This window comes from Electrona antarctica, assembly GCF_951216825.1.
Source record: "Electrona antarctica genome assembly, chromosome: 2".
Classification (NCBI taxonomy): Eukaryota; Metazoa; Chordata; class Actinopteri; order Myctophiformes; family Myctophidae; genus Electrona; species Electrona antarctica.
Genome location: NC_136807.1, coordinates 14,947,123 through 14,972,727, shown reverse-complemented (window position 1 = coordinate 14,972,727; position 25,605 = coordinate 14,947,123). Strand labels below are relative to the sequence as shown.

Sequence of the window (25,605 nt, the reverse complement as noted above, 5' to 3'; positions counted from 1 at the left end):
TACTGTACGTACACTGTGGTCTTTTAGTATTGAGCAGGTATTGTATGTTAATTACAACCTTATAAAGGACCAGCAATGTAGTGTCATGTAAACATCAGAACCCCCAAAAAGTCATGATGCAAAGTTCACCTTTTATATGGAAGTACCTTTAATAGGGCTGTAGAAGAGAGAGAGAGAGAGAGAGAGCATTGAGTGAGTGAGTGAGTGAGCGTGCGTGTTGTGTTATATACCACAATCTGCCATACATGACAAACTTGTGAAATTGGTACTTTTAGTATATTTTGATGCCACTACTTTTGTACTCTTACTCGAGTAAATTTTGAACACCAGACTTTTACTTGTACAGGATTATTTCTTCATTGTGGTATTGATACTTTTACTTGGGTAAAACAAATGTTTGTGCACTGAGTACTTTTTCCACCACTGGTTGAGGGTGTTTATTACTGTATTTAGCAATAAGGCAATACAAAATACTTTACACAACACATTAAAAGACAAAGTGCAAAGTTAACACACTATAAAAAATGACATTGGAATTTAATTACAATTAAAAACAGATATTTGTTAAGAGAATAGAAAACAAGATGAAATAAAAACTATAGTAAAAAGGTGGCAAAACTCAGTTTTGTTAAGAACAGAGTTGCAGCAAACCTGCAGTTATGAGAATTTGTGCCAGATACAGTATATGGTGCATACAAGATCAGGCATGCATTTTGCCCTTACACATCATCCATTGTTAAATGCTTTATAAAAACATGGCCTATTATATAAAAATATATTTAAATATTGATTTTTTTAAATGAATTATTTCAGTCAGGGAGCCAGTGTAACATTCTGAGAACAGGAGTGATACAATACGCAGGGCTGCATAACCAGCCCACCAGGGGGCAGGAGAACCTTGTAGGGGTGTTTGGCTGTGTAAATCCCCCAAAACCCACGGAATCAGTCAGTAACTACTTGTCTTTAAATTATAGAAAAGTGTCAGTAACTACTTTGAATGAGGTTGGCAAATCAGGGCAGAGCTTTTATTCAAGCTGGTCTGCTAGGTGCAGAGAGCTTTTTTTGGGATGATTAATGATGTTGGCTTGGTGGTTCTACAGTTGTAGTTAGTTAGTAGCGTAGTGTCAAATAGTTTTAAATATAAGCCCTCTAATTTGAAATATCTTAGAAGTTCCCATGCCTATATCCTGAATTCACATGGTATTGGAAAGGACTGTCGGGATTATAGCAGCTTCGTTCTGATCATTATTATGTGTAAGACCGGCTGTAAAGACACCATAAAGTCTACTGAAAATGAATGCATGGACACACATTTATCCAAATCCTACTGCCTTATCAAGGACTGTCCTTGATATATTGTTAAAGGAGTATAGTTCATCCAAATAACTTTGTATTTTCTATCTATATTCTACATCAATTACTCATCCCATGTAGCCTTGAATTCATGGAGATTTAAATGTTTTGTCAAATTCCTGAGCCAATAATTTGATGAGCGGGTGGCTGGTCAGTGGGGGTCTCCTATTGGTTCATGAATGCGACAAAAAACAAAAACATCTCCATGAAGGCTTTATGGATGGGGTGTGTAATTGATAGAAAATAAGTCATGTTTTGGGTGAACTATCTATTCCTTTAAGGTAACAGAAGGATGACCATGTAATGATATTAAACTAGGCTGTTCAAATTCTCTGAATCCATGACTACACCAAGACTTCAGGTGTGCATTGTGGTTTTCACCATTACTGTGATTGATGCTGAGCACCGACTTTGAAATCAAAACAGCTTGTGTTTGTCAAATCAATTCCTCCGTGTTTGTATTGGACCATAGACTATAGTCCAAGTCATTTATGATACGTCTATCATCACAGATTCAGTCCAACGGTTGTCATGGTCACATGCAGTTACAATACAGCTTTGCATTTTTGGCCACACAAAAACACCTTGAAATAAGCCAGGTAGTATTATAGTATATACATACAGAAGGATTACCATTAAGCCACTATTGTTGCACAACCTGCACCCACGCCGAAGCCTCTAAAGTTCAGTACGGAATCGTAGCGTGGGATTCTTCATCATCTTCGTCTTGTAGTCTTCATCAAAGTGTTGATTCTGGGCCTCAGTGAAGTGGTTCTTCCAGTCGCCAACCTTTCCTGCGGAATCACAGACACAAACATATAGAAACCATGTCCAAACCTGTTCATTTTCACAAGATCTAATATGTTTCATCGGTTAAACTGTGTCCCTACAGTATAAGCAGGGGGGGGGGGATATCTGAAAAGAGATAAGTGTGTTGATCTTTAAAATAAAAAAGAATATGGAGTGTGTGGAGAATGTGGAGGTTACCACCCAACATGATACATACAGTAGCCTATAAGCTGAATCCACAGGGCATGATTTCAACAAATATTGTTCAAATCATCCCTAGTCCTTTCGGTTACTCATGCCAAATCTGAACTGGGAAAGACTGCTTTCAGCATCGGCGCACCTGGTTCTTGGAACCTCTTGCAGATCATACTAGCATCTAATGGGACTGATCGAGGGTAGCTACTGGGACGTAAGTCGGGACTTGATCACCCCGGCTGGGTCACCTGAGTGATTGGTATGATGTTGGGAGACCCAAAACCCAGATGACCTTGGGATACATCACTGAGGATACGTCCCAGGTGCATCCATGAGATGTACAGTATTTTTGTTTTGTTGGCCATTTTAGGACTGTTAACTGATTGATGTCATTGTCAACATATCATGTCTTTCATTGTTGTTTTTATGTTATTTATATGTGCATCAGTGTAAATTACATTGATCTGCCTCAATGATCAGAATTTTAAATAAGTTGAATGAATGAATGAATGAATGAATGAATGAATGAATGAATGAATGAATGACCAAACCATCAAACAAACAAACAAACGATGCATGGACATTTACATTTCGAGCACAGATTACCATAAGAAAGGTTTGTCATAAGTGGGATGAATCGCTGTACCTTTCCTCATGAAGGGCGATATGTTAAAATCCATAATTGTAACAGTAGAGTAGTTGGCCATTTTATCCTTCTTCATGTTGTCAAACTGAGAGCCTGTGGTGATTCTCTCCTTCTCTTCAGCCGATGGAGACAAACCCAGGAAGGAGCACAGCCTGTCTATCTGTGCTCCAGTATCCTGTCGAGAACAAACAGGCAATAATAATAATATTGACCACAGGTGAGGTGTGGAATGGGCATGGCACTGTTGAGTGGAGTGTGTAACTAGAACTGTGAGATGGAATGGAATTTGGGAGAGGCTGAAACAATGGCCAGTTTGTCTGTTGGTCCTAGTGTGCATAACGTGCTTGAAGGTGCTCTGTGCAGATTCTTACTCCTATACAGTAGGTTATAATTAAACATCTGTAATTATCATTCACTCACTCACCTCAACCAGATCTTCATAGAACATGTAGTGGAGTTTAGAGTGAATCTGTTGCTTCTCCCACCAGCCGTTGACGTGATCATACCAAGATCCAAACACCACTGAAACGAGAACACAACATGGATAACTAAACAAAGCTAGAGTAGAATACACCCACATAGACTACAGTGGGTCGGGACTTGGCCTACCTCTTCTCCTCTTACCTGACAGTTGGTTCCATCTGCAGCATCCTTCTCACAACGTACCCCTCATCTGCACATGTCCAAACCATCTCAATCTCGCCTCTCTTTGCTTTATGCCCAATTTGCCCAAACCTTCTAACCTGGGCTGACTCTCTATTGTAGTCATTTCTGATCTTGACTTGTCCTGCCTTGCCATTCCTAATAAGAATCGTGGCGTTCTCTAATCTTTCTTCCACCACTGTCTTTTCGTCAGTGCCACCATTTCCAATAGGGTGACCAGATCCAAACTGTTCATTTTAGGGACAGAAGTATCGGAACGGAATGGGGTTAGCAATGCATTACCTAAATTGCTACTAAATGCCATGATGTCATATTTGAGCATATATACTACCTATCATTTTGTTATTAAACCCCTCTGGCGTCTCACAATTAGTTTTAAAATGCTAATTTTGGTCATGGGTGGTATGGCCGACTTGGTACTGTAGCACAGGAGATATTTCTCATGTTTTAACAGACTTACAAACACATCTTGCAGGGAAATAAGAGACAATGAGCTTTATAACAGAAAGCCAACTATTAGGGCATTTGAACACTAATGCCTGGCAGTCATAATGTGGGACAGGGTTTCAATTTGTGGGACGCCTGAAAAGTCTTGGAAATGAGGGACTGTCCCACGCAAAGGGATACATCTGGTCACCCTATAGTTTCCAAGCTGTGGAGCATGGCTACCGCCTTATTAATCATCCCTCTCACTCCTACTGGTATACCAGACTGTTACAAAATATAATCACAGACTGTCGACCCTCTCACATTCAGGTACTTTATTTCATCAAGTGTAATGCTTAATTGGGTCGTCCACTCACAGTTAACAGCCTTTGTATTGAGTTTGTGCTTGAAATGTACTGTAATTCTGCAAACTGTTAATACATATTTCAATCAATCAAAATGGCACTCACTCACTCTTTCCCTCCATGAATCTCTTCAGGAAGCTGTCCCAGTTTCCTGGCTCTGGCTCGACCATGTTCATACGGTCGAAGTGATAAAAGGACACTGCATTGTCTTTAGCATTCCGAGCTACATAGACCATCTATACAGAGAGAAACAAAGTTTATACACATTGTAGTTTAGCAGTTGGAGGTATAGGTTTGCCGTTTGAACTGAAATGAAACATTGAGCATTCAACAGTGATGTTACTGCATGTACATATCGTCGCTGTCGGGTGCAAACCACTAATTTATCAGTGCTATTAAACACCCTTCTTCTTCGTCTGTGTGGGTTTTACAGATATTGGACCAATGATAAGTATTAAAAAGCACTTAAGACTGAACCTCCTAACTCCATTGGATCCTCAAGCTGTCAGTCAAACCTCCTAACTCCAACTCAGGTTTTTGAGCGGTGCCTATAGCCGCTACAATACGCATGCTGTGTGTGTGTGTGTGTGTGTGTGTGTGTGTGTGTGTGTGTGTGTGTGTGTGTGTGTGTGTGTGTGTGTGTGTGTGTGTGTGTGTGTGTGTGTGTGTGTGTGTGTGTGTGTGTGTGTGTGTGCGTGCGTGCGTGCGTGCGTGCGTGCGTGCGTGCGTGCGTGCGTGCGTGCGTGCGTGCGTGCGTGCGTGCGTGCGTGCGTGCGTGCAAAACAATCACCTCCACATTAATGGTCAAAAACCTAACTCCACTTGAGCTGTATGTGGGTAAAGTGATGATAATATAATGACACATGCAAGTATCTGACAAACTTTGAAGAGGCAGTATTGAGTTGTATTAAAAACATACTGACCCTGCAGTTTTGCTCCCAGAAGGACTTGGGCACAAACTGGACTGGCAGATGGGTTTTGATGAGGCGAGGGGAAGTTGGCAGCGTATCTGCCAGCTCTGTTCCTTTGAAGACCACAAGCAGAAAACGCACATTTCAAAATACAAAACTCGAGAAACATAATTTTGGCACTCTCTATACAGTGTACTATATATGGCAGCACATATTTTGAGGGGCTAAAGCTAAAATGTAGCTGAAATATACATATGTATTCAGCTGTGATGCCTGTTGATGCTTGTTATGCATCAAGGCAATGATGTTTCTGCACTGCACTATCAAATAGGCCTACTACACCTGGCTTTTGTTCAAGCTGTTAATAACTAGGCTACATTTGGTTGGTTGTATGAAACGCTTTATGTGATTTATAAATAAAGTACTTTTAAACTGAAGATGATGGCCAATATTGATACCGGTAATTGTTTTTTTCTTTATTTATTTTTCTTTTTTTTTTTTTAAAGGACCACCTGCACTACCTCCGCGGACCACCGGTTGAAAACCCATGAAGTAGAAGACCAGTTAATGATCATACTGTACATATAATAATACAATACAGTGAGTGGATTGATTGATTGATTGATTGATTGATTGATTGATTGATTGATTAGACAAATGCAAACAGCACAGAGGTGCTAAAAGGATAAAACACCAAAACTTTTTTCCAAAATTGTGGTCCTATGTACTGTAGGTGCACTTAATCTTAATCTTTTTGTATGAGGCAAAAGTAGCAGGTAGCAGAAACGCAAGGAAAACAATCTACAAGCTCACATCACAAAAATAATACAAAAATATGTGTGTGTATATCTATGAATATATATATATATATATATATATTGAAAATGAGTGATATTTTGTTCCAACCTGGAGCAAACGGAGACACGTTGATCTCCAGGAAAGGCACTCTCTCATGAATAGGTTTGGACGTCTGCCGTTCTGGAGACGTCTGTCCAAAATGCAGAAGGTCAAGGATGTAAGAGACCCATGTGGTTCCTGGAAATACAATACACAACATACAGTATATGTGTCACATGTGTCAGTCATAATAATATAGCTTACACAAAGTTCATTCATTAACATGCTGGACAGCAGAGTAGCCTACAATCTTCCGTTTGTGTACACTGTCTCCCTCGGTTAAATGATGTCTATTTATTTAAAGTAGCAGAGGTATCCCCGTCTCTCCAGCTCAGTGATAGCAAACATAAAATACACGTTTCATTTGATGCAATCAGGAAACAGAACTCAGGCTACGTAGCCTACTGGACAAGTGCAGTTGGGAGTGATGGAAATCAAGCTCCATGCATGGAGTTCAAGTCAGCTTTGCTATGGGTCTCACAGCACACGCAAGCTCAAAATGGCTCCACATTTTACACAAAAAATGTATTATGTGAAGGATGATAGCTGCTTTCCTCACCGTTAATGCACTTGCACGATCTACAAAAGACCCATGACACTATGTTATTATTGTATAACATTTCAACTATGACAGTGACACAGACGCAGAGAAGGCTCCCTTGACTCAAATACACTCAAAACAATGACACCCTTTTCACCTCATATTCACAAACACGTCACCTGCTTTTGGATAAGTAGCTATCAGGATGTCATCTGGTCTGGCCTTGAAGTTCTGCAGATTGTCCCAGTTGGACGTGAATATGTCGATCATGGAGACTCCGTGGAAGTCAAACAGTATTGGTCGAGGTGGTTTCTCCATCTGTAAGAGTTTGTATTTTGAGCTCACAGTAGACAAACCAACATAATGTACAGTAAAAGTTGTCTCAGCCCCTGTAGTCAGGCGGGCCTACTAGGGACTGTGCGTGTGCGTGTGCATGCAGAGAAAATAGTAATTATGAGGGTTGGCTTGGCACTTTTTGGCACATTTTGTTGACCCCTTGGCGTGTTGCGCATGTTGCGGTTTCTGCCCCCTCAATATTGTAACTCTTCTATTAGATGGCTCTGCACTGCCCTACTTAAATAGGCTAAGCCCCTCCCACTGGGCCGTACCAAAACTAAATTGAACAGTTGGTATGCTCCTTACACTGGAGTCAATTAAACAATAATCATCAAACAATATATATATAAAGTCAAACAAAAGTCATTCTCTGCAACATAAAGAATAATTAACATCCTGTTATAGGTTATGGGAAAAAATAGGAAACTTATTACAGGTTGTTAATGTATAGATGAATTCAGTCTCATGGTCGCCGCTTACGTATTTCCTGTAGGTGGAGCAGACATAGCTGCGGTTTAAACCTGCACCTCTTCCACTACAGTGAATGGTAGAGTGACTGATGTTAGTCTGCCTCAAACGTTACTCTTTACCTGCTTTTTACTAACACTAACATTACAAAGATGCCAAAATATCCACCGCAGTGGCTGAGACCAGAGCAATGGTAATGGTTGGTGGAGATGGTTGAGACGAAGCAGTGAAATGTCCTGAAAGATACATAACGTCAGTCTTACCCAATACCCATTTTTTCTGTTTTATGAACACAAGGATGCTGTACTTTATACCTCATATTAAGCATTTAAAGTATGAGGTATAAAGTACAGCAGGTAAAAGAGTAACATTTGAGGCAGACTAACATCAGTCGCTCTACCATTCACTGTAGTGTAAGAGGTGTGGGTTTAAACCGCTCTACCATTCACTGTAGTGTAAGAGGTGTGGGTTTAAACCGCTCTACCATTCACTGTAGTGGAAGAGGTGTGGGTTTAAACCGCTCTACCATTCACTGTAGTGGAAGAGGTGTGGGTTTAAACCGCTCTACCATTCACTGTAGTGGAAGAGGTGCAGGTTTAAACCGCTGCTATGTCAGGAAATACATAAGCTGCGACCATGAGACCCATTTCTGAATTAGTCAGTGGAAGGGTGAACTGCCACAGGTGCCAATCAGGTGCATTGGGATGGAAGATGGATTTCATTTTCAATTTCTATCCAATTTCTACCCTCTTCAAGAGTATAATGAATGTACCGTTTCTATAAGCTAAAAGGTAAGGTCCCAGAATGTAATGTGCACAAAATGATCTTTGACTTTTGTATACCTTTTGCTGCCATATGTTTCAGGACCATAATTATTATACATATAGTGCAGAAACAATGAAGAATCTGACAGCATAGCCTGTGTTAAGCGGGAGCATTTCAAAACAGTTTTCCTCTCTTATTTCCTCTATTTGGAATGTGTTGAGGATTGTTTTCCTTTCCTCACGGAACCTCAGGGACGGGTCCTTCCCCTTTTCGATGTTATCCCAATCTCCCTACTGTGTATGTGATCTGACAGGAACCACATGCCTGGGCCCGGGGGGAGGTATTGTGTAACTCTCACATTCCACAAAAAGCCCAGTGTAGCCCTCAAGTTATCTTTTAAAAAAATCAATTACACATCCCATAAAGCCTTGAATTCATCGAGACGTTTTCATTATTATTGGCTCAGTAATGCGACAACAACTCCATGAATTAAAGGATTCATGGGGTGTGCAAGGGTGAACAACTCCTTTAAGAACAATATATAAGGAGGATAATTTACCACACTATATACAGTATGTGCAATTGCATGCTTTGGTCATTTCTTGGGATATGAAGTTCTACCTAGTAATTCATTTAAAATCTAACATACACACTTTTATATACTCTCGTCGTGTTAATGAAGTCATAAGAATAATACTCAGTCACTTACTATATGTCTGGTTCAACAGATCTAGAGCAGAGCCGGTCTTGCAACTCCAACTCACTGCTGACTGAGCAACAACATGCCCTCAATGACATTATGTAATTTCCTGATAGGACTAGTAGGCGTGTACTATTATGACAGAGAGAGAGAGTCACACACAGTCACACACAGTCACACACACACACTTTTGTGCAGATGCTGGCGTAGTGATACTGTGGACACAAAACAATAGTGTGTTAGAGGGGTCAAAGTTGAACGAAAGTTTGACTATAGTTGAAATTGGTTAACAATACAACTAGTTTTGTGGATTAATTTATTCTTAATCGGTGGCCCCCAGACCCCTAACCAAATGACTGGATCCACTTAACATTCACCACAGAGCACTGGACAGCGCACAAGCTTCTCCTTGGTTCAGGGGCTTTATTTGTGTAGCACATTTCAATGACTAGGCCAGAGCTTCTCAAAAAGGGTACCATGGCACCCTAGAGTGCCTTGACACAATACCTCTATATACTTCATAAAAGGGATCCGAGTTAAACTGTACTTGCTTCTGTACGTGCGTTCTTATTCAGCCTACAGTACAGATCTGGGGACCTGTTTTCATCAGTGCCCTTATTCCTAAACTTCTTATTTACTTCTTATTTATTTTTTGCTATTTTGAAAAACATTTTTGAGTAGTTCAAAGCCGATCTCGATGTAGATCGGCTTCAAAATAGTAAAAAAAAGCGAAAAGCAAAAAAGCAAAGAAGTTATGGAAAAGGTGTAGCGAAAATAGGGCCCCAAGTCTCTTCACCAAAAATAGCCGATCTACAAGCAGGGATGGCTCCAGGGCAGGGGAGGGCCTCTGGTGGAGGCTTAGCCCCCCCCCCTTATCCTGTATGACCCATTGACTGACTACTATGTAAACCAAAATTCATTAGCCCTCGCTCTAAATAGCCAGCCCCCTCATAGCACCCCCAGTCATAATTTTCTGGAGCTCAGACGCAAATTGTGAGCTTGTAGATCTGTATTGTGAGCTTGTAGATCTGTTCGCCCCAAGAAAAGGAAGGCCGGGGTTTAAGCCAAGTTTAATCCAAGTATAACATTTATTTTCTGTTCGAATGGAAACAAAATATCCTCCAGTTTACTTCGCGACATACTGTAGCTGTAGCCTACCTTTGGAGGATTTATACATAAATAGAGGGTATGCGCATACATACCCAGAAGTTAGGCGGGTATAGGACGGTAGGACCACCATTCATTTACCATTTTGGTTGAGAAGTCGTAGTGCCTGCAACACAAAACGCAATATCTCCCCTACGCACGTGGGTGTTCTGTCTTAGCTCAGTGGTAGAAATGTCTACACCGAGGTAATCCTAGGTTAGCTTATTGCAGCTTTCACGTGAGGCTTCCATATCATAGCTACTCTTTTCAACTTTAAGACAAGACAAGCTAAGCAAAAACATGGCTAAGAGGACGGTGTAACAACCCATCCATCCATCCGCCTACCGAGTGGCAAAAAATACTTTCTGGCCTTGACAGCCCATCCAGACAGAAAAAAATCTGATTGCATCAACAGACGTTAAACAAAGTTAAATTCACTTCTCCCCTCGATTTATACATGCGCATAACCTCTATATGACAAAAGGTGCTATAAAGTAACAATGTAATTCAGAATTCAGGTGATGCCGTGGATGAAAATGTTATTCATAAGTAAGTAAATGACTTACTTATTTATATGGGTGACCTAAGCCAAAGATGTTTGAGAACCTCTGGTCTAAGCATTTCAAAACACCTTACACAAAACATTAAGACCATTAAGAGACAAAGTGCAAAATTAACACATTGGAATTTAATTACAATTAAAAACAGAGAATAGTCAAGAGAGAATAGAAAATGAGCTAAAACAAAATGGATAAAAAAAAGTGTGGTGCATAAAAGATAACACTTATGCCATATCACAATAGCAAATATCCTAATGTATGTCCATGGCTGAGGGAAGTCGTCCCCCCCCCCCCCCCCCCCCCCCGGACAGGAGGGGAAAAATAATAATAATTTTAATCAGAACAGATTTCTGTTACTAGGCCTAACACAACGGAGAGAGCGCACGAAAACGGCCGCGAAGCCGAAGTGCGAGATTGTGACACAAACATACACGTTACTATAAAATAATAATCATACTAATATGGGGGGGGCAGAACACAACAGAGACAGCGCTTCTTTCACCTGACATTATATCATTATGTGATTAATTCTTGTTTTCCTACTCAGTCTGTGTCTTATAGACAGAGTAGGGCTGTTTTCCTACTCAGTCTGTGTCTCATAGACAGAGTAGGGCTGTGGGCAGTTCAGTCTGTGTCTCATAGACAGAGTAGGGCTGTGGGCAGTTCAGAGACCCGTCCACCAGTGACATCATCAATGGGGAATCGAAGCCAATAGAAACTGCAGGCTTTCTATTCCTGAAAAGTTGCAATGCAAATATGGAAGTCTTGTTTAAAAAAAGAAAAATCTGCCTAACGATGAAAAGCAGAAAACAATGGTGGTATTTTATCATGAACATGAGGACCTGAAGATAGGTGGTGGTGGTGAAGTGGTCCTTTAGGTCTACTGAAGATGAATGCATGGACACACATACATTTGTCCAAATTCTGCCGAGTCCTTGATATTATTGTTAAAGGGATTGTTTTGTTTTGTTTTTCGGCACATTCCTGAGCCAATAATTTGGTGACCGGGTGGCTGGTCACAGTGGTCAGTAGTGGAGATTTCTTTGGCCATCAAATTATTGACTCAGGAATGCAACAAAAACTAAAACATCTTGATGAATTCCAGGCCTTCATGGGGTGTGAAATTGATAGAAAATATCATGTTTTGGCTGAACTATTCATTTGAGGTACTGTAACAAGAGAATGATATTAAACGTGGCTGTTCAAATTCAGGTCCATGTCATAACTAAGCCAAGACTTTAGGCATGGATTGTGGTTTTCACCATTACTGTGATTGAAGTTGAGCACAGACTTTGAAATCATTCTTCCTCGGCTCCAACAACAAGTCCTTGTGTTTGTTTGTTCAAATCAATAATTCCTCAGTGTTTGTATTGAACCATAGATTATCAAGTCATTTATGATACGTCTATCGTCACAGTCTCACAGATTCAGTCCAAGGGTTGTCAGTCAGTCATGGTCACATGCAGTTACAATACACCATGGGTAAATGCCTTGAAATAAGCCAGTATTAGTAATGGTAGCACTGGATCATACAGGTAGATTAAGCCACCGTTGTTGCACAACCTGCAGCCAAATACCTAAAGTTCAGTACGGAATCGTAGAGTCAGAGTGGGATTCTTCATCATCTTCTTCGTCTTGTAGTCTTCATCAAAGTGTTGACTCTGGGCCTCAGTGAAGTGGTTCTTCCAGTCACCAACCTTTCCTGCAGAATCACAGACACAAACACATTGTCACTGTCAAAAAATAAATAAATACAAAATGAATTGAATCTTGACCATCAGGTCAAAATTCGTGTCAGATCCTGTGTCTGTGTCTAGAGCTTTGACACAATCTAAATCTGCATCAAAGAGTAGGGGAGGAATCACTGTACCTTTCCTCATGAAGGGGGATACAGTAAAATCCATAAGTGGGAAAGTAGAGTAGTTAGCCATTTTATCCTTCTTCATGTTGTCAAACTGAGAGCCTGTGGTGATTCTCTCCTTCTCTTCAGCCGATGGAGACAAACCCAGGAAGGAGCACAGCCTGTCTATCTGTGCTCCAGTATCCTGTCGACACAAACAGGCAATAAAAATAATAAACATATTCAACAAATTGCATTATTAAGACTATTCTGTAGGTTATAAACACCTGTAGTTATTATTACAGTTGTTTACATGTTGGATGATTGACTTATATGTCAGAAAACAAGCACTCACTAACTCACTCACCTCAACCAGATCTTCATAGAACATGTAGTGGAGTTTAGAGTGAGTCTGTTGCTTCTCCCACCAGCCGTTGACGTGATCATACCAAGATCCAAACACCACTGAAACAAGAGAGCAAAACACATTATGGATAAATGATACGTAGCTTGCGGAGTCAGTCAGATATACTCGAGGGGTTTCATTCTGTACGTGCTCAAGGGCACATACATACTCAAGGGGTTGATATGCTGCATGCCTGCATTACTACATGGGTGTATTCAGTGTGTGCAAGACCCACATGTCATTCGCTGATGTGGCAGTGAGCTGACCAATTGGGCGGGGTATTTAAGCTCACCTGCCCCCCTTTTTGAAACTAGCTCCTCGCCACTCGCCCTACACACTTCCACTCGGTTTGAGCTTAGATATATAAATAATAGAGACGGCACCGGAATCCCCCTCCCATCCACTTGCATTGCATTGCGTCTCGGTTATTTATGCTCAAACCGAGTGGAAGTGTGTAGGGTCACGGGTGAGTGGCGAGGAGCTAGTTTCAAAAAGGGCCCTAGACTGCATGCTTCTTCCTGTCTTCCTTCTGCATATGGTTCCTGGTTGTTATGTGATGTTTGCTCCCACCACCACCCCAGCACCACCGGTGGGCTCTGTTATTTCTGTTCCCCATGGGGGGTTGTTATTGTATATCCATCTCCCTGCTCTTAATGTTTAATGATGGTAGTTTAATTGTGCCGAGCAGGGAGAAAAATGTAGCAGAGCCGAACGCCAAGATAAAATATTATATGCACACTTGTATTCTCATTCTATAATAAATATTGGTTAAATCTATTTGTGAGTTATCCGACTGAACTAATCATACCAAGATCCAATTAAACACCACTGAAACAAGAGAGCGCAACACATTATGGAGAACTAATCATACCAAGATCCAAACACCACTGAAAGAAGAGATTATGACAACACATATGGATAACTAAACAAAGCTTTGGTAGAATATACACCCACACAGACACTCTGTTACACTTTCTTCTTTCAGCTACTTCCCATCGGGGTCTCCACAGCGGATCATCTGTTTCGTTCTGGTTTTCTTCTTTCTTTTTTTTTACTATCTTTTTATTGGGTTTTTTAAAAAAAATGTCCCCTCCCATGTGGGGTCCTTGTTCATATACATGTACATATACATTTGTGATACATAGATATAGACACCCCTCATTTCCCTCCCATCCACCCACTGTACCCATGAACCTCCTCTTTGGCCTTTCCTGTTCTCTTTCCTGGCAGCTAGTTCCATCTGCAGCATCCTTCTCACAATGTAACCCTCGATCCTCAGCATGTGTCCAAACCATCTCAACCTTAACTCTCTTGCTTTATCTCACTATCGAACTATACTTGTATTGTGGTAGTTACTGTACTGTAGTCTGTACTGTACCGTACAGTGTTCTGTACAGAGAACTGTACTCCTGTACTGTTCTGTACTATTTTAATAGTTAGTGCACAGTGTGAAGCTCAACAGTGCCACTTGAAGGTAGGTCACCCACCCAGCGGTTCATACCCCAAACGGACAGACAGACAATGGACATACGCGGCCAGTCATTGGAGCGGTGCGTACCGCTCATCACTGCCCTTCTGTCGGAAATCATGCAGTCCCGACAATCACACCTGATCACCTCTGTTAGACATTCAGGTACTTCATTTCATGGCACTCACTCTTTCCCTCCATGAATCTGTTCAGAAAGCTGTCCCAGTCTCCTGGCTCTGGCTGCAGCTTGTTCATACAGTCGAAGTGATAAAAGGACACTGCATTGTCTTTGGCATTCCGAGCCACATAGACCACCTGTACAAAGAGAAAGAAAGTGTATACACACACACACACACACACACACACACACACACACACACACACACACGTTGTAGTTAAGGACAAGTGTTCCCAAACTTTTCAGTCCGCTACCCCCACAAAAACTAGCCATATTTGAACTGGGGATCCCCCACCCTGACAAGCACTTTGGGCCTATCTCACAGCATTTCCCCGCCCCCTTTTTACGCCCCCTTTTGTTGATAGTGGTGTTATTTTGTTTGCGGTCCATAGGCTTCCATGTTAAAAGAGGTATTTTCACAAGCCACAAACTACCGTTTTGTAAAGGTAAGGTTTATTCTACTTATTTGAGTTGTTATACCATTGTGTTTTCTTCATATTATTATCGGTCTTTGACATTTTAACATTAGGAAATGTACTTAGATTCTCCAGAGAAAAAAAGTGGTAATGCCTAATGTTAAATGACACCACTATCTACCGGAAGTGGGCGTGGACGTCCTTGCTACAAAAGGACGTCGCGGGCTGTTCCCCGCGCAAGTTTGTGAACGATATAAAACATTCCTGCGCCTACATTGCGGTTATGTTAATTATGTACGATGTCTACACGAGACCGGTAAACTGCTTCGTTTTCAATAGAACGTTGTAGTACACATGGCCGGCCTGTAGATGGCCACCCAAAAAAGAGAGAAGAATAATGGAGAAGATACGGAGCATGCGCATTGACAATGTACAGCCAGCCGGAAAAGGAAACGCACCATAAAAGGAATAGGAGAAGAAGAGAAGCATCATAACTTTACTACTCTTCCAACGTAAACAAACAACGATGGCTGCTGCTAAGACAACTAGAGCGACCCTAACATGGACTGACGACGAGGCAAAACTTCTTCTCCAGTGCACGCTGGACTACAAGACGGCCCATCTGCAGGAGAATTTAGACTGGGAGACAAGCGCCAGCAAGTACGGTGATATATATAAAGAATTCATCGAGCAGTATCCAAAGCAGGGTTCCAAGAATTTCCCTCACGACGCTAACGCCATAACGAAGGTACAGCTGATCGCCAAGCTCAAGAGCATGACCCGCACCAAATACAGGGCATCGGTGGACGCCGGCAATATGAGTGGCGCAGGACCTGTGGTTGACAAATTTTGCGATATATGCTCTGAGATCTGGTGTAGGTCGGCTGCCACGCAGTCCCTTGACTCTGGCATCGAGAGTGCGACCCTGTTGAGCCAGGAGAGCCCCGAACATTCATCATCTTCTTCCTCATCTCCGACTTTGGATTCGTCTGATATTCCAGAGCCACCCAGCCCAGCCAGCGAAAGTGAGCCAACTGCCGCCGCCGTTGTAAAACACCGCAGAGATTTGCTCCAGGTAGGTTCATGATTTCAAGCGTAGCAGACTTTCTATATAATCTGGTGACTTTAATTGTTGTAATAACAGTCATTCAATAATTTGAGAGAGGCCCAACTACTGTGATGTGATCCTTTTGAAAAGTAGAATGTATGGCAGAACCACTGGCCACTTTTTGTGTCATTTTTGCAACATGCATGCCCCCCCCCCCTCTGCCCTGGAAGAGCACCAGAATTTGTGTTGCAGTGCACACCACTACCTCTGGTTTGACCTTGTATTTTTTAATAACATGATTTTGCTTTTTTATTCAAGGCAAAGCTGAATAGCCACAAAACTGACCGCTTGAAGAGAAAACTTCCAGCAGAGCATGCTGCCCAGGAAGAGCTTCAAATCAAAAAGAAGATGTTGGAGCTAATGCACGACACAGCCAGACAAACGACAGAGAGCTTTCTGCAGATTAACACAAACATGTCCAGCATTACCACGACGATGCAGGATGGCTTTGCCCTGATGAAGCAACTACTCCAGCCTGCACCCCATCACAGTAGCAGGAGAGGACATGGACAGTACCAGGAGTATTCACCCCCGTACATGCAGCACCCACACCACCCTAATGCATCCCAGGGGCATTCGCCATCATTCCAAACCCCACGTTCTATGACACCGGCCGAGGCAAGGCAATATGACACCCCACACCAAATGTCTCCATTTTCGCACAGACGTGCACTGTTTGAGCGTTGAGCTCATTCACCAAAGTACTGTTGTCTGCCTCAATTTGCACATTTGTCCTGCTTTCTTTTTGTTTTAAATTTTACTTTTTTATCTTGTGAACTGTTAAAAGTACTGTTGTGAGGTCTGCCTTCTGCTCAATTTGCACATTTGTCAATGCTGCTCTTTTAAATTTACTTTTTTATCTTGTGTTCATCCTGAGTGTTTTTATCTTGTGTGGAAAATAAAAAGTTTCTTATCTGCACACTTAAAATGCAATGTCTATTTTTCTCTCTCTATATATATATATATATATATATATATATATATGCCTACAGGGAGGAACATTATAAATGGCCCACAAGTAAAAGATTTTGTGAAATTGTCTGGTTAATTACAACAGTAAGTACAGTTATAAAGCACCTTTCAAACAAAGTGCTGTACAGTGAACAAGGTAAAAACCTTTTGCAGGCTTTGCATGCAGTAGTTTTCCTGGCCTGAATGTGTTTAATGTCTAGTCTACCTACATATATATATATTAAAGATCAGCTTTGACAATAGCTTAGCTGATCTTCAAGCTCAACGTGGGTTGTGTGCTTGTAGATCAGCTATTTGTCTGAGGTTTTGGTGTAGTTATGCATATAATGTGATTCCATTTGCTCTGTACCTACATCCAGGGGACTCCTTTCCGGGAGAGACACATACAGAGCAAATGGAATTGCATATGCAAGTCACCCCCGACTGACACCTATGTGGACAGACTCGTTTTGTGTAGTTCCATTTGCTCTGTACATCCAGGGAACTCCTTTCATGGAGAGATGGGGGTGACACCTGTGTGGACAAGACTCGTCTCCCCTTGCCAAGGAGGTGACACCTCTGTGTTGATTTAGAGAAATTATGATAATAGGTGCTGTCTAGACAGGTGGTGTATGAATCGTATTGAGGTGATGGGGCGGGGGGGTTGCATTGGCACGGCTGAAGCCAATGCCATGCCATAATGTTGCCTTGATATTCACTTGTATTTTGGGTAAAGTGGCGACACATGCAAGTATTTATTTGGCAAACAATGTATAAAGTCATACCAACATTGAAGAGGCAGTATTGTGTTGTATTAAAAACATACTGACCCTGCAGTTTTGCTCCCAGAAGGACTTGGGCACAAACTGGACTGGTAGGTGGGTTTTGATGAGGCGAGGGGAAGTTGGCAGCTTATCCGCCAGCTCTGTTCCTTTGAAGACCACAAGCAGACAATTGGACATTTCAAAATACAAAAATAGACAAACATGGCACAAACTTGGCACTCTGCATACAGTACATTATGGGGATCATGGAGTTGAAATATACATGAAAAAGTGTACAACATATATTTTTGAAAATAAGTTAATAGAAATCACTGTGCCTAGAGTTATACTATATACCGTGTATGAATACAGCAATTTCTGTAATTTCGAACAAGTGGCTAAATATGTATTTATTTTTTGTACAAACCTTTACAGTGATTTATTTATTATTTACTAAAGCCCTACTAGACTCCAGGAAATTACATCTGGCCCGTGTAGTTGTTTTCCGTGTGTCTGAATGAACAACTGGAACCTAGGGGGCTGCCTACTGTGTCGTAGGCTCAATATATGTTTGTCACCAGCTCCCCCTTCACATTCAGTATATTCCGTGATCTTTTGTGGCCAGATGTAATTTCGTGGGGTCTAGTAGGACTATAGTAAATAATAATAAAGAAATGGTTGTAACATTTTGTAAAAACAATATATTACATATTTAGCCACTTGTTCGAATGCCTGTCAAAAACAGCAAAAATCGTTAAAACAAAAGAAAGCAGAAAATTAAAACATTTTAACACTCACCTTTTACTTTCTCTAATAACCTAAAACATCAACATTGGTTGTCCTTTAATGCAGGGGTTCTCAACGTTTTTGGCCGGGGACCCCCGGAAATGCTTTGGCAATGTCTCGGGACCCCCGCCCCGACCCCCAAAATAAATTGACTGCTACAATAACCTTAATAATAGAGACAATACACTATAAATAAATACTGAAACCAGATATACATTAGGGAAGGTGTATGCATGTACTATGTGTACTATATGTAAACTCTTCATTTCCTTTTTCCAGCCATTCAGTTGCAAAGAAAAACCCTGAGGGGTCGCGACCCACGGGTTGAGAACCCCTGCTTTAATGAATGTATTTTTGAAGAAAGCATGCGTCGCTGTCTATAATATGTCCAAACCTTTCAGGTCGCGACCCCGCAAAATAATATTCCCCCAGTGCCCACACTCTGAAGAGCACTTCGAATTGGAATTTCCCTCTTTCTTATGCATAAATATTTGACAATTGTACCAAGTTGGTATTAAAAGCTTCTTGAAAGACCTTTATTGTAACCATCTGTGAAGATGATCTTTTGTTCCAACCTGTAGGGTGTGGAGGCATAATGCTCTCCAGGAAGGGCACTCTCTCATGAAGAGGTTTGGACGTCTGGTGTTGTGGAGACGTCTGTCCAAAATACAGAAGGTCAAGGATGTAAGAGACCCATGTGGTTCCTGGAAGTCAAAATATCTAACATTTACAACAGGCACCTTCAACAGGGTGTCCGCAACCGTGACCCCAAGGGGGGTCCTCAGAGTAACCATTGGGGGCCCGTCAAATCCGAAAATAGCAGATCTACAAGCTTGGCTATATTTTTGGGGAGTTGGTGTAAAAGAGGCAGAGCATAGCTATGAAATCTATGAAAAAGTTTAATCTCCAACACAAGTTTATACAATATGTTGTGAGGGGGGTTCCTTCCTGCTTCATCTCTCTCCAGGATCATTGGCCTGAAAAACGTTGAAGACATTTTACATGTGTCAATCATGTATACTGTGCATTGCAGCAAGTACAATCTTCCATTTGTAACTGAGAGTTTGTACTCTCTCTAGAGTTATTTAACCTTTATTTAACCAGTAAAAAACACATTGAGACGGAGTCTCTTTTACAAGTGTGAACTGGCCAAGAGGCAGAAACAAAATTACAAAGGCTAGTAGCCTACACATCCGAACATGTGCAGGTGTTGCACTGTATATTTAAGATTACTCTTTTGAAACTTCTCAAAGGAACTTTTGAGGCCAATTTTAGTCTGGTTTGCAGATCATTCCACGACCAGGGGCCAAAGAAAGCAAGACACTTTTTACCCCCCTCAGATTTGAAGGCTGACACTAGGCTACACACCGTAGCCAGGCATTTGATCTGAGATTTAGACCATTTTTTACCAAATTAAATTTGGTGGAAATGTAATGGGGCAAATCACCAAGAATGGCTTTATAAATGAAAATATACCAATGATGCAGCCTGCGGGATGTCAATGAGAACCAACCAACTGCAGCATACAACAAACAGTGATGCGTTCTGAAAGGTGAGTTAGTTATGAATCTCAGTGCAGCATGGTACAGGGGATCCAGTTTGGCTAGGGTGGAGGAGCACGCAAACCTATAAATGGCATCACCTTAGCCCAACTGGGACAAAAAGAGACCAATGACGATTTTGCGAGCTGAACAGGCAAAACAGGCCTTCAATGTGTAGAAGAAGCCCAGAGTGAATTTAAGCTTTTTGCACAAGGAGTCAATATGAAATTTAAAATGAAGGTGTATATCCAACCAAAAGCCTAATGCCTTCATTAGAGCTATGCTACTCTTCTTTTCCTGCACTCGCATGAAAAGTGTTAGTGTTGATTATCGTGTATTAATCTAATTATAGTAAACTAATACTGTTATACTAAAAAAGATAAAGATCAAGGGAAAAGAGACCTTTTTACAGTACAATAATGTTTCAAGTTTACACATAAACAGGCCAACGGCATAAACAATATTAGTTTGCCTCTTCTACAAAAATAAAAGTTACTGTCGCGCGTGCCAAGTTGTCATTCTCTTGTACTTGTATTAATTATTTATTTCCCACCATGAGTAACCTCACGGCAGACTATCCAGCATGTATCTTCCTCTTCCACCTCAGAGGAAACTCTGGTAAGGCCGGCAGTGTCGGTAGTCCAATCAGAGGCAGGCGGGCGTTACCATGTCTATGCTCGGATGTAGAACAGTCCCAAGCCAGACTACCCTGCTGTTACTGAACAAACAATCAAAACAATCATACCACTTTTTGATCCTTTTTCACCCCATATTCAAACACATCACCTGCTTTTGGATAAGTAGCTATAAGGATGTCATCTGGTCTGGCTTTGAAGTTCTGCAAATTGTCCCAGTTGTCAGTGAAATACTTGATCATGGAGACTCCATGAAAGTCAAATAGTGTTGGTCGAGGTGGTTCCTCCATCTGTAAGAGTTATATTCACATGGTAAATATTCAATATGCTATTGTGAGATACATGATTATATTGGGATTCTGAAGTACATGATTAATACAGCCAACGGGAATACCCCCATCATATTATTTCATTTGATTGTTCCAATACATGATTGTGTTTCATTTCATTTAATTAGTTGGTTACATTATACTGTGAACTGTGGTTGAGCAATTTTGCATGATTATACATTTACTGAAGCTGTGAAACAGTATCATTCCTGGTTTGCACTACAATGAATGAGTGATGCTCATTTTTGGACAGGCAATCGTTTGGGCAGCTAAACACTCTGTGCAAGGCACTACTTGGACAGCAGGGGTCCTGATCATTTAGGACCAGAGTTGCAACAACGTGAGCAGTGTTGCTTATTGTGTGCCTTTGTCTGTGTGTTTACAGGTGAGAAACGATGAGATAAAGTGTAGAAATGTGATAGTGAACATGTTAAATGAATGTATAAACAGAGAAGAGTATCTGTGAAGCAAATGTGTGTGTGGAATGCACATGAGTTGTCATTAGAAATGCTTACTTTAATATACTGAACATGACGTTTTGGGTTGGGTTAAGAAGCTCATCTGTAGCCTGGAATGAATGAGATGTGGATGTGTGTTGTGTAAGATGATTTCATTATGGTGGCCAGAGTAATGTAATGCAGCTGAGAGAGTCCGTTTTTGAGAGTTATTTAAATAATAGTTTACTGAAGACACATATTTTGTTTACAAGGTGAAAACGTTTTGTGATTGATATAGTAATGTGATATTTGATGTATTTCATAATTGGGAGTATTTTGATACAAGATAAGTCATTTGTGGTTTCTGTATACTGTTTACAAGTACAAGAGTATTACTGCTATTTCATGTAGGCTATACCAACTGAATGCACCTTATTGACTGTGATATTTGTGATATGATACTGATCAGTTAGGACCAGAGTTGCAACAACGTGAGCAGTGTTGCTTATTGTGTGCCTTTGTCTGTGTGTTTACAGATAAATAAATCCCTTTAATTCCTGCACACTGGAAAATCATCATTTCAATCCAAGTGTGTAACACTATCCTACAGTGTGAACAAACACTGTCACATGTTCTTTACACGCCGATCAATGGTGATTAGGTAGCCGCAATTTGCAACTCTAGATTATTTTATAATGGGATGAATCTAGAGTTGCAATACCCTCCATTGACTCCCCACTCATCATTTTGCGTTTGCGATCTGCTGGTCTTAAACGACGTTAAACTCACCAACATTGCAGCTGTAGTCCAAGCTTGAATTATTCTCTTTCAATCTGCAAAGCTTGTTTTTCATAAAAATCCCCCGTAGACATGTTATGAGCTACTTTCTGTCAAGAAATTCTGTGCAAGTGATTCTTTTTCTAAGTGCTGGAGTTTGGAAGCGCTCGTCGTAAGTCACTGAACGTCCCTGCATGCATCTGTTTCGCATTTGCACATAATGCAGGAGGCAGCAGCGCGACCCCTTAATACAAACGAGCGCTTCCAAACTCCAACATTTCTTCTTCTTGACAGAAAGTAGCTCATAACATGTCTACGGGGGATTTTTATGAAAAACAAGCTTTGCAGATTGAAAGAGAATAATTCAAGCTTGGACTACAGCTGCAATGTTGGTGAGTTTAACGTTGTGTAAGACCAGCAGATCGCAAACGCAAAATGATGAGTGGGGAGTCAATGGAGGGTATTGCAACTCCAGATTCATCCCATTGTAAAAAAATCTAGAGTTGCAAATTGCGGCTAGTGATTAGGTAGGGTATGGACAAACAGAATCAATACAGTTCAAGATATGAACTTCTACCTTTTAATGTATTTAAAATCTAAGACACACATTAGGTTTATACTACAGTACTCTGTCTTGTGAATGTGAAGTCATAAGAATAAGACTCAGTCACTTACTGTACCTCTGGTTCAACAGATCTAGAGCAGAGCCAGTCCCAACTCACTGCTGACTGAGCATATAAACAGCAACATGACCTACAGACATTATGTAATTTCCTGGCGTATAGTAGGCGTGTACCTATTGCATTATGTCACACACACACACACACACACACACACACACACACACACACACACACACACACACACACACACACACACACACACACACACACACACACACACACACACAATACTTGTGAGGACATAAACGTTTTTGGGACAGCATTGAAAATAGCCAAAAAATGTAAAAGTCTAATTAAGGCATAACTTGAGTCTAATTAAGGCATAAATAAAAACAGCACCCTCTGCTGGTGTTTCAGTAGCGCAGCTCAGAGTTTTTGTACTATTTTAAAATTGTTCATCTAGCCGATGTACAGTACATTCACACGTTGTGACTGTGAGCTTGTAGATCGGCTATTTGAACTATTCAAAAATGGTTTTCAAAATAATAATAAATAAAAAAAAAAGGCAAAGAAGTTTAGGGATAAGGCATTGACGAGAATAGGGACCTAGATGTCTAATCCTAAAACCTGAATAATGCAAGACCAACTCCCCAAATCATCTTTAACCGCAAAAAAACATTGATTTGATCTTGTCAGCACCAGGAAAAGGATCCCATAATGTCACATTCTACTATGCTTGTGGAGACATTTAACGTTCACGCGCTGGGGCGCACCACGCACACACACACATACACAGTACACACACTTAAAACGATATAATAGTTTTGCCAGGGGAGAATAAATGGATTGTTACTAAAGATTTTGTGAATGGCAACAAAATATATAATTCCCTTTTTCATGTTCTGAGGAAATCTAGAATATTATCAATGCATTCACAAAAATGTTAAGTGTATAGATGTGTGAAAAATGAAAACGCCTGCGTTTTGAGCTTGTAGGGCGGCGGTGGCTCAGGGGTAAAGTGGCTGGATGGTAACTGTAAGGTTGCCAGTTCGAATCCGGGCTCCCCCAGAGTTAGTGTCGAAGTGTCCTAGAGCTAGACACTGAACCATTAAGTGCTCCCGATGTGCTGGTTGGTGCCTTGCATGGTTTCCGCCGCCATCGGTGTATGAATGTGTGTGTGAATGGGTGAATGTAATGCACAATCTATGTAAAGTGCCTTTGATAAAAAGGCGCTATATAAATGCACCATTTACCATTTAGATCTGGTATTTTTGCTGAAGAGATTTGGTGTAGACGGAAAAAAGATCTGAGTAACCATGTATCTCAAAGTCCATTTTACTAAAACTAGATGGTCTTTGATTTATTTATTGAATTGTTTATTAGACAGAAATGTAAAAATCACACCCGTGTGAAATGAGGGGCGCTCTTGTCATCGTACATCAATTTATGTTATTATCATTTAACCATTATTATCATACATCATCATGCATCATCCCATACTGGCCAATCAGAATGCATGTTGCCTGCGATTGGTTAATTCTGGCCAATCAGAATTAGCCTGGCTAAAGCCAGACGCGAATCAGCCGTTGGAAAAAACAATTGCCTGCCGGCGAATTACAAATACCACACGACGTGTGTGATTTGAGTCTGGCTTATTAGCCAGGCTAAATCAGAAATGCCTGTGATTGGTTAGATGATTTGCTCGTTTACATATGACGTACATTTTCCAATGGCAAAACATGAGATGGGCGGGAACAAAATTTAGCGGACATTTGACCGGAATTCTCTTACTGTGGTCAATGGCAAATTCTGAGACGTGTGGGGACAAAAGCTGTTTATAGAAGGGCATCAGCAACAGCAGAGTAGATTTCAAACACTCCTTGCGGTCTTGTTTCCATTTGGGCCCTATATGCAATCAATTCATAGACATGACATGAAGAATCACGATAAAATTCAATATCATCACAGAAATAAAACAGAAAAATGCAATATCATCATAGGAAAAAATAAAACACTATGTACAGGGTGGCAAAAAAGGAAGGGGGGTCGCCTGTTTAACTCTTTGAGCGTTTCAAGGATTTCTATATAGTAGGTAGACTTCTCTATGGCATAACCCCGTTTTTGAATGATTTATTGAAAATTCTCTGTTGTGAATGTGTGACAACGAAAGACCTTCAGAGAAAGCTTGACTTGTCTCCTTCCAGGAAGAAAATGAACTGAGTTGATAAAATGTTTAGTTTTTGTGTTGGAATCCATTTAAAAGAGCCTGCATTTACACTGGGTAGTGTTTCTAGGACAACAAAAAAAGTTATGCCCGGTTGAAGTTTTATTTTCTAAATAACTTTTTTTCTGCTGGGCGTACATAGCCATGCAATATCTCATTTTAAAGGGTGAGTTGTCTAGTTCAATTAAAATAAAATAAAAAGTTTCTCACATGTACCACTGTAGATATTTTGCCATCTATAAATAGCATGGTCAGTCATGATCAATCTGACCTATCCAGCTAAAAGTCTCCATAGCTCTGAATTGGAACATCATATAAACTCAATTCTTTTTTGGGGTAAAATTAGACATTCTAACGCACA

At 40.8% G+C, this 25,605-nt stretch overlaps 3 protein-coding genes across 5 annotated transcripts; 1 reads left to right on the top strand and 2 right to left on the bottom strand.

The window, feature by feature from the left end:
- Positions 1 to 421: 421 nt before the first annotated feature.
- LOC306939238 (cytosolic sulfotransferase 3-like) lies at positions 422 to 23,093 on the bottom strand. 3 transcript variants are annotated; one of them, XM_079523794.1, is made up of 8 exons: positions 23,073 to 23,093; positions 6,966 to 7,104; positions 6,255 to 6,383; positions 5,361 to 5,461; positions 4,543 to 4,673; positions 3,408 to 3,531; positions 2,984 to 3,158; positions 422 to 2,147 (listed from the first exon to the last, which is right to left on the bottom strand). In XM_079523794.1, exons 2-8 carry the CDS (start codon positions 7,102 to 7,104, stop codon positions 2,032 to 2,034), a joined length of 915 nt encoding a protein of 304 aa, XP_079379920.1. In that variant the 5' UTR covers positions 23,073 to 23,093; the 3' UTR covers positions 422 to 2,031. The 3 variants fall into 3 exon arrangements, with proteins under 3 accessions (XP_079379920.1, XP_079379919.1, XP_079379921.1); XM_079523793.1 differs by lacking the exon at positions 23,073 to 23,093 and adding an exon at positions 9,065 to 9,137; XM_079523795.1 differs by lacking the exon at positions 23,073 to 23,093 and having other exon boundaries at positions 3,408 to 3,505; positions 4,547 to 4,673; positions 6,966 to 7,319.
- On the bottom strand, positions 11,776 to 23,101 carry LOC306939262 (cytosolic sulfotransferase 3-like). Its single transcript, XM_079523817.1, has 8 exons — positions 23,078 to 23,101; positions 21,006 to 21,144; positions 19,254 to 19,382; positions 17,959 to 18,059; positions 14,664 to 14,790; positions 12,969 to 13,066; positions 12,632 to 12,806; positions 11,776 to 12,463 (listed from the first exon to the last, which is right to left on the bottom strand). The coding sequence occupies exons 2-8, from the start codon at positions 21,142 to 21,144 to the stop codon at positions 12,339 to 12,341; spliced, it is 894 nt and encodes a 297-aa protein (XP_079379943.1). The 5' UTR covers positions 23,078 to 23,101; the 3' UTR covers positions 11,776 to 12,338.
- LOC306942817 (uncharacterized protein) lies at positions 15,596 to 17,098 on the top strand (the record flags this gene model as incomplete). The annotated part of the gene is made up of 2 exons (XM_079528930.1): positions 15,596 to 16,144; positions 16,436 to 17,098. The coding sequence occupies 2 exons, from the start codon at positions 15,596 to 15,598 to the stop codon at positions 16,862 to 16,864; spliced, it is 978 nt and encodes a 325-aa protein (XP_079385056.1). The 3' UTR covers positions 16,865 to 17,098.
- Positions 23,102 to 25,605: the final 2,504 nt, after the last annotated feature.

Coding starts and splice junctions, on each gene's coding strand:
- LOC306939238 (XM_079523794.1), bottom strand. CDS start 7,104: ATGGAGAAACCACCTCGACCAATACTGTTTGACTTCCACGGAGTCTCC. Junction 4,674..5,360: donor TCTGGGAGCAAAACTGCAGG/GTCAGTATGTTT, acceptor CTCTCTGTATAG/ATGGTCTATGTAGCTCGGAA. Junction 3,159..3,407: donor TCTATGAAGATCTGGTTGAG/GTGAGTGAGTGA, acceptor TGTTCTCGACAG/GATACTGGAGCACAGATAGA.
- LOC306939262 (XM_079523817.1), bottom strand. CDS start 21,144: ATGGAGGAACCACCTCGACCAACACTATTTGACTTTCATGGAGTCTCC. Junction 18,060..19,253: donor TATGCCTCCACACCCTACAG/GTTGGAACAAAA, acceptor TGGTCTTCAAAG/GAACAGAGCTGGCGGATAAG. Junction 13,067..14,663: donor CAGATTCATGGAGGGAAAGA/GTGAGTGCCATG, acceptor CTCTTGTTTCAG/TGGTGTTTGGATCTTGGTAT.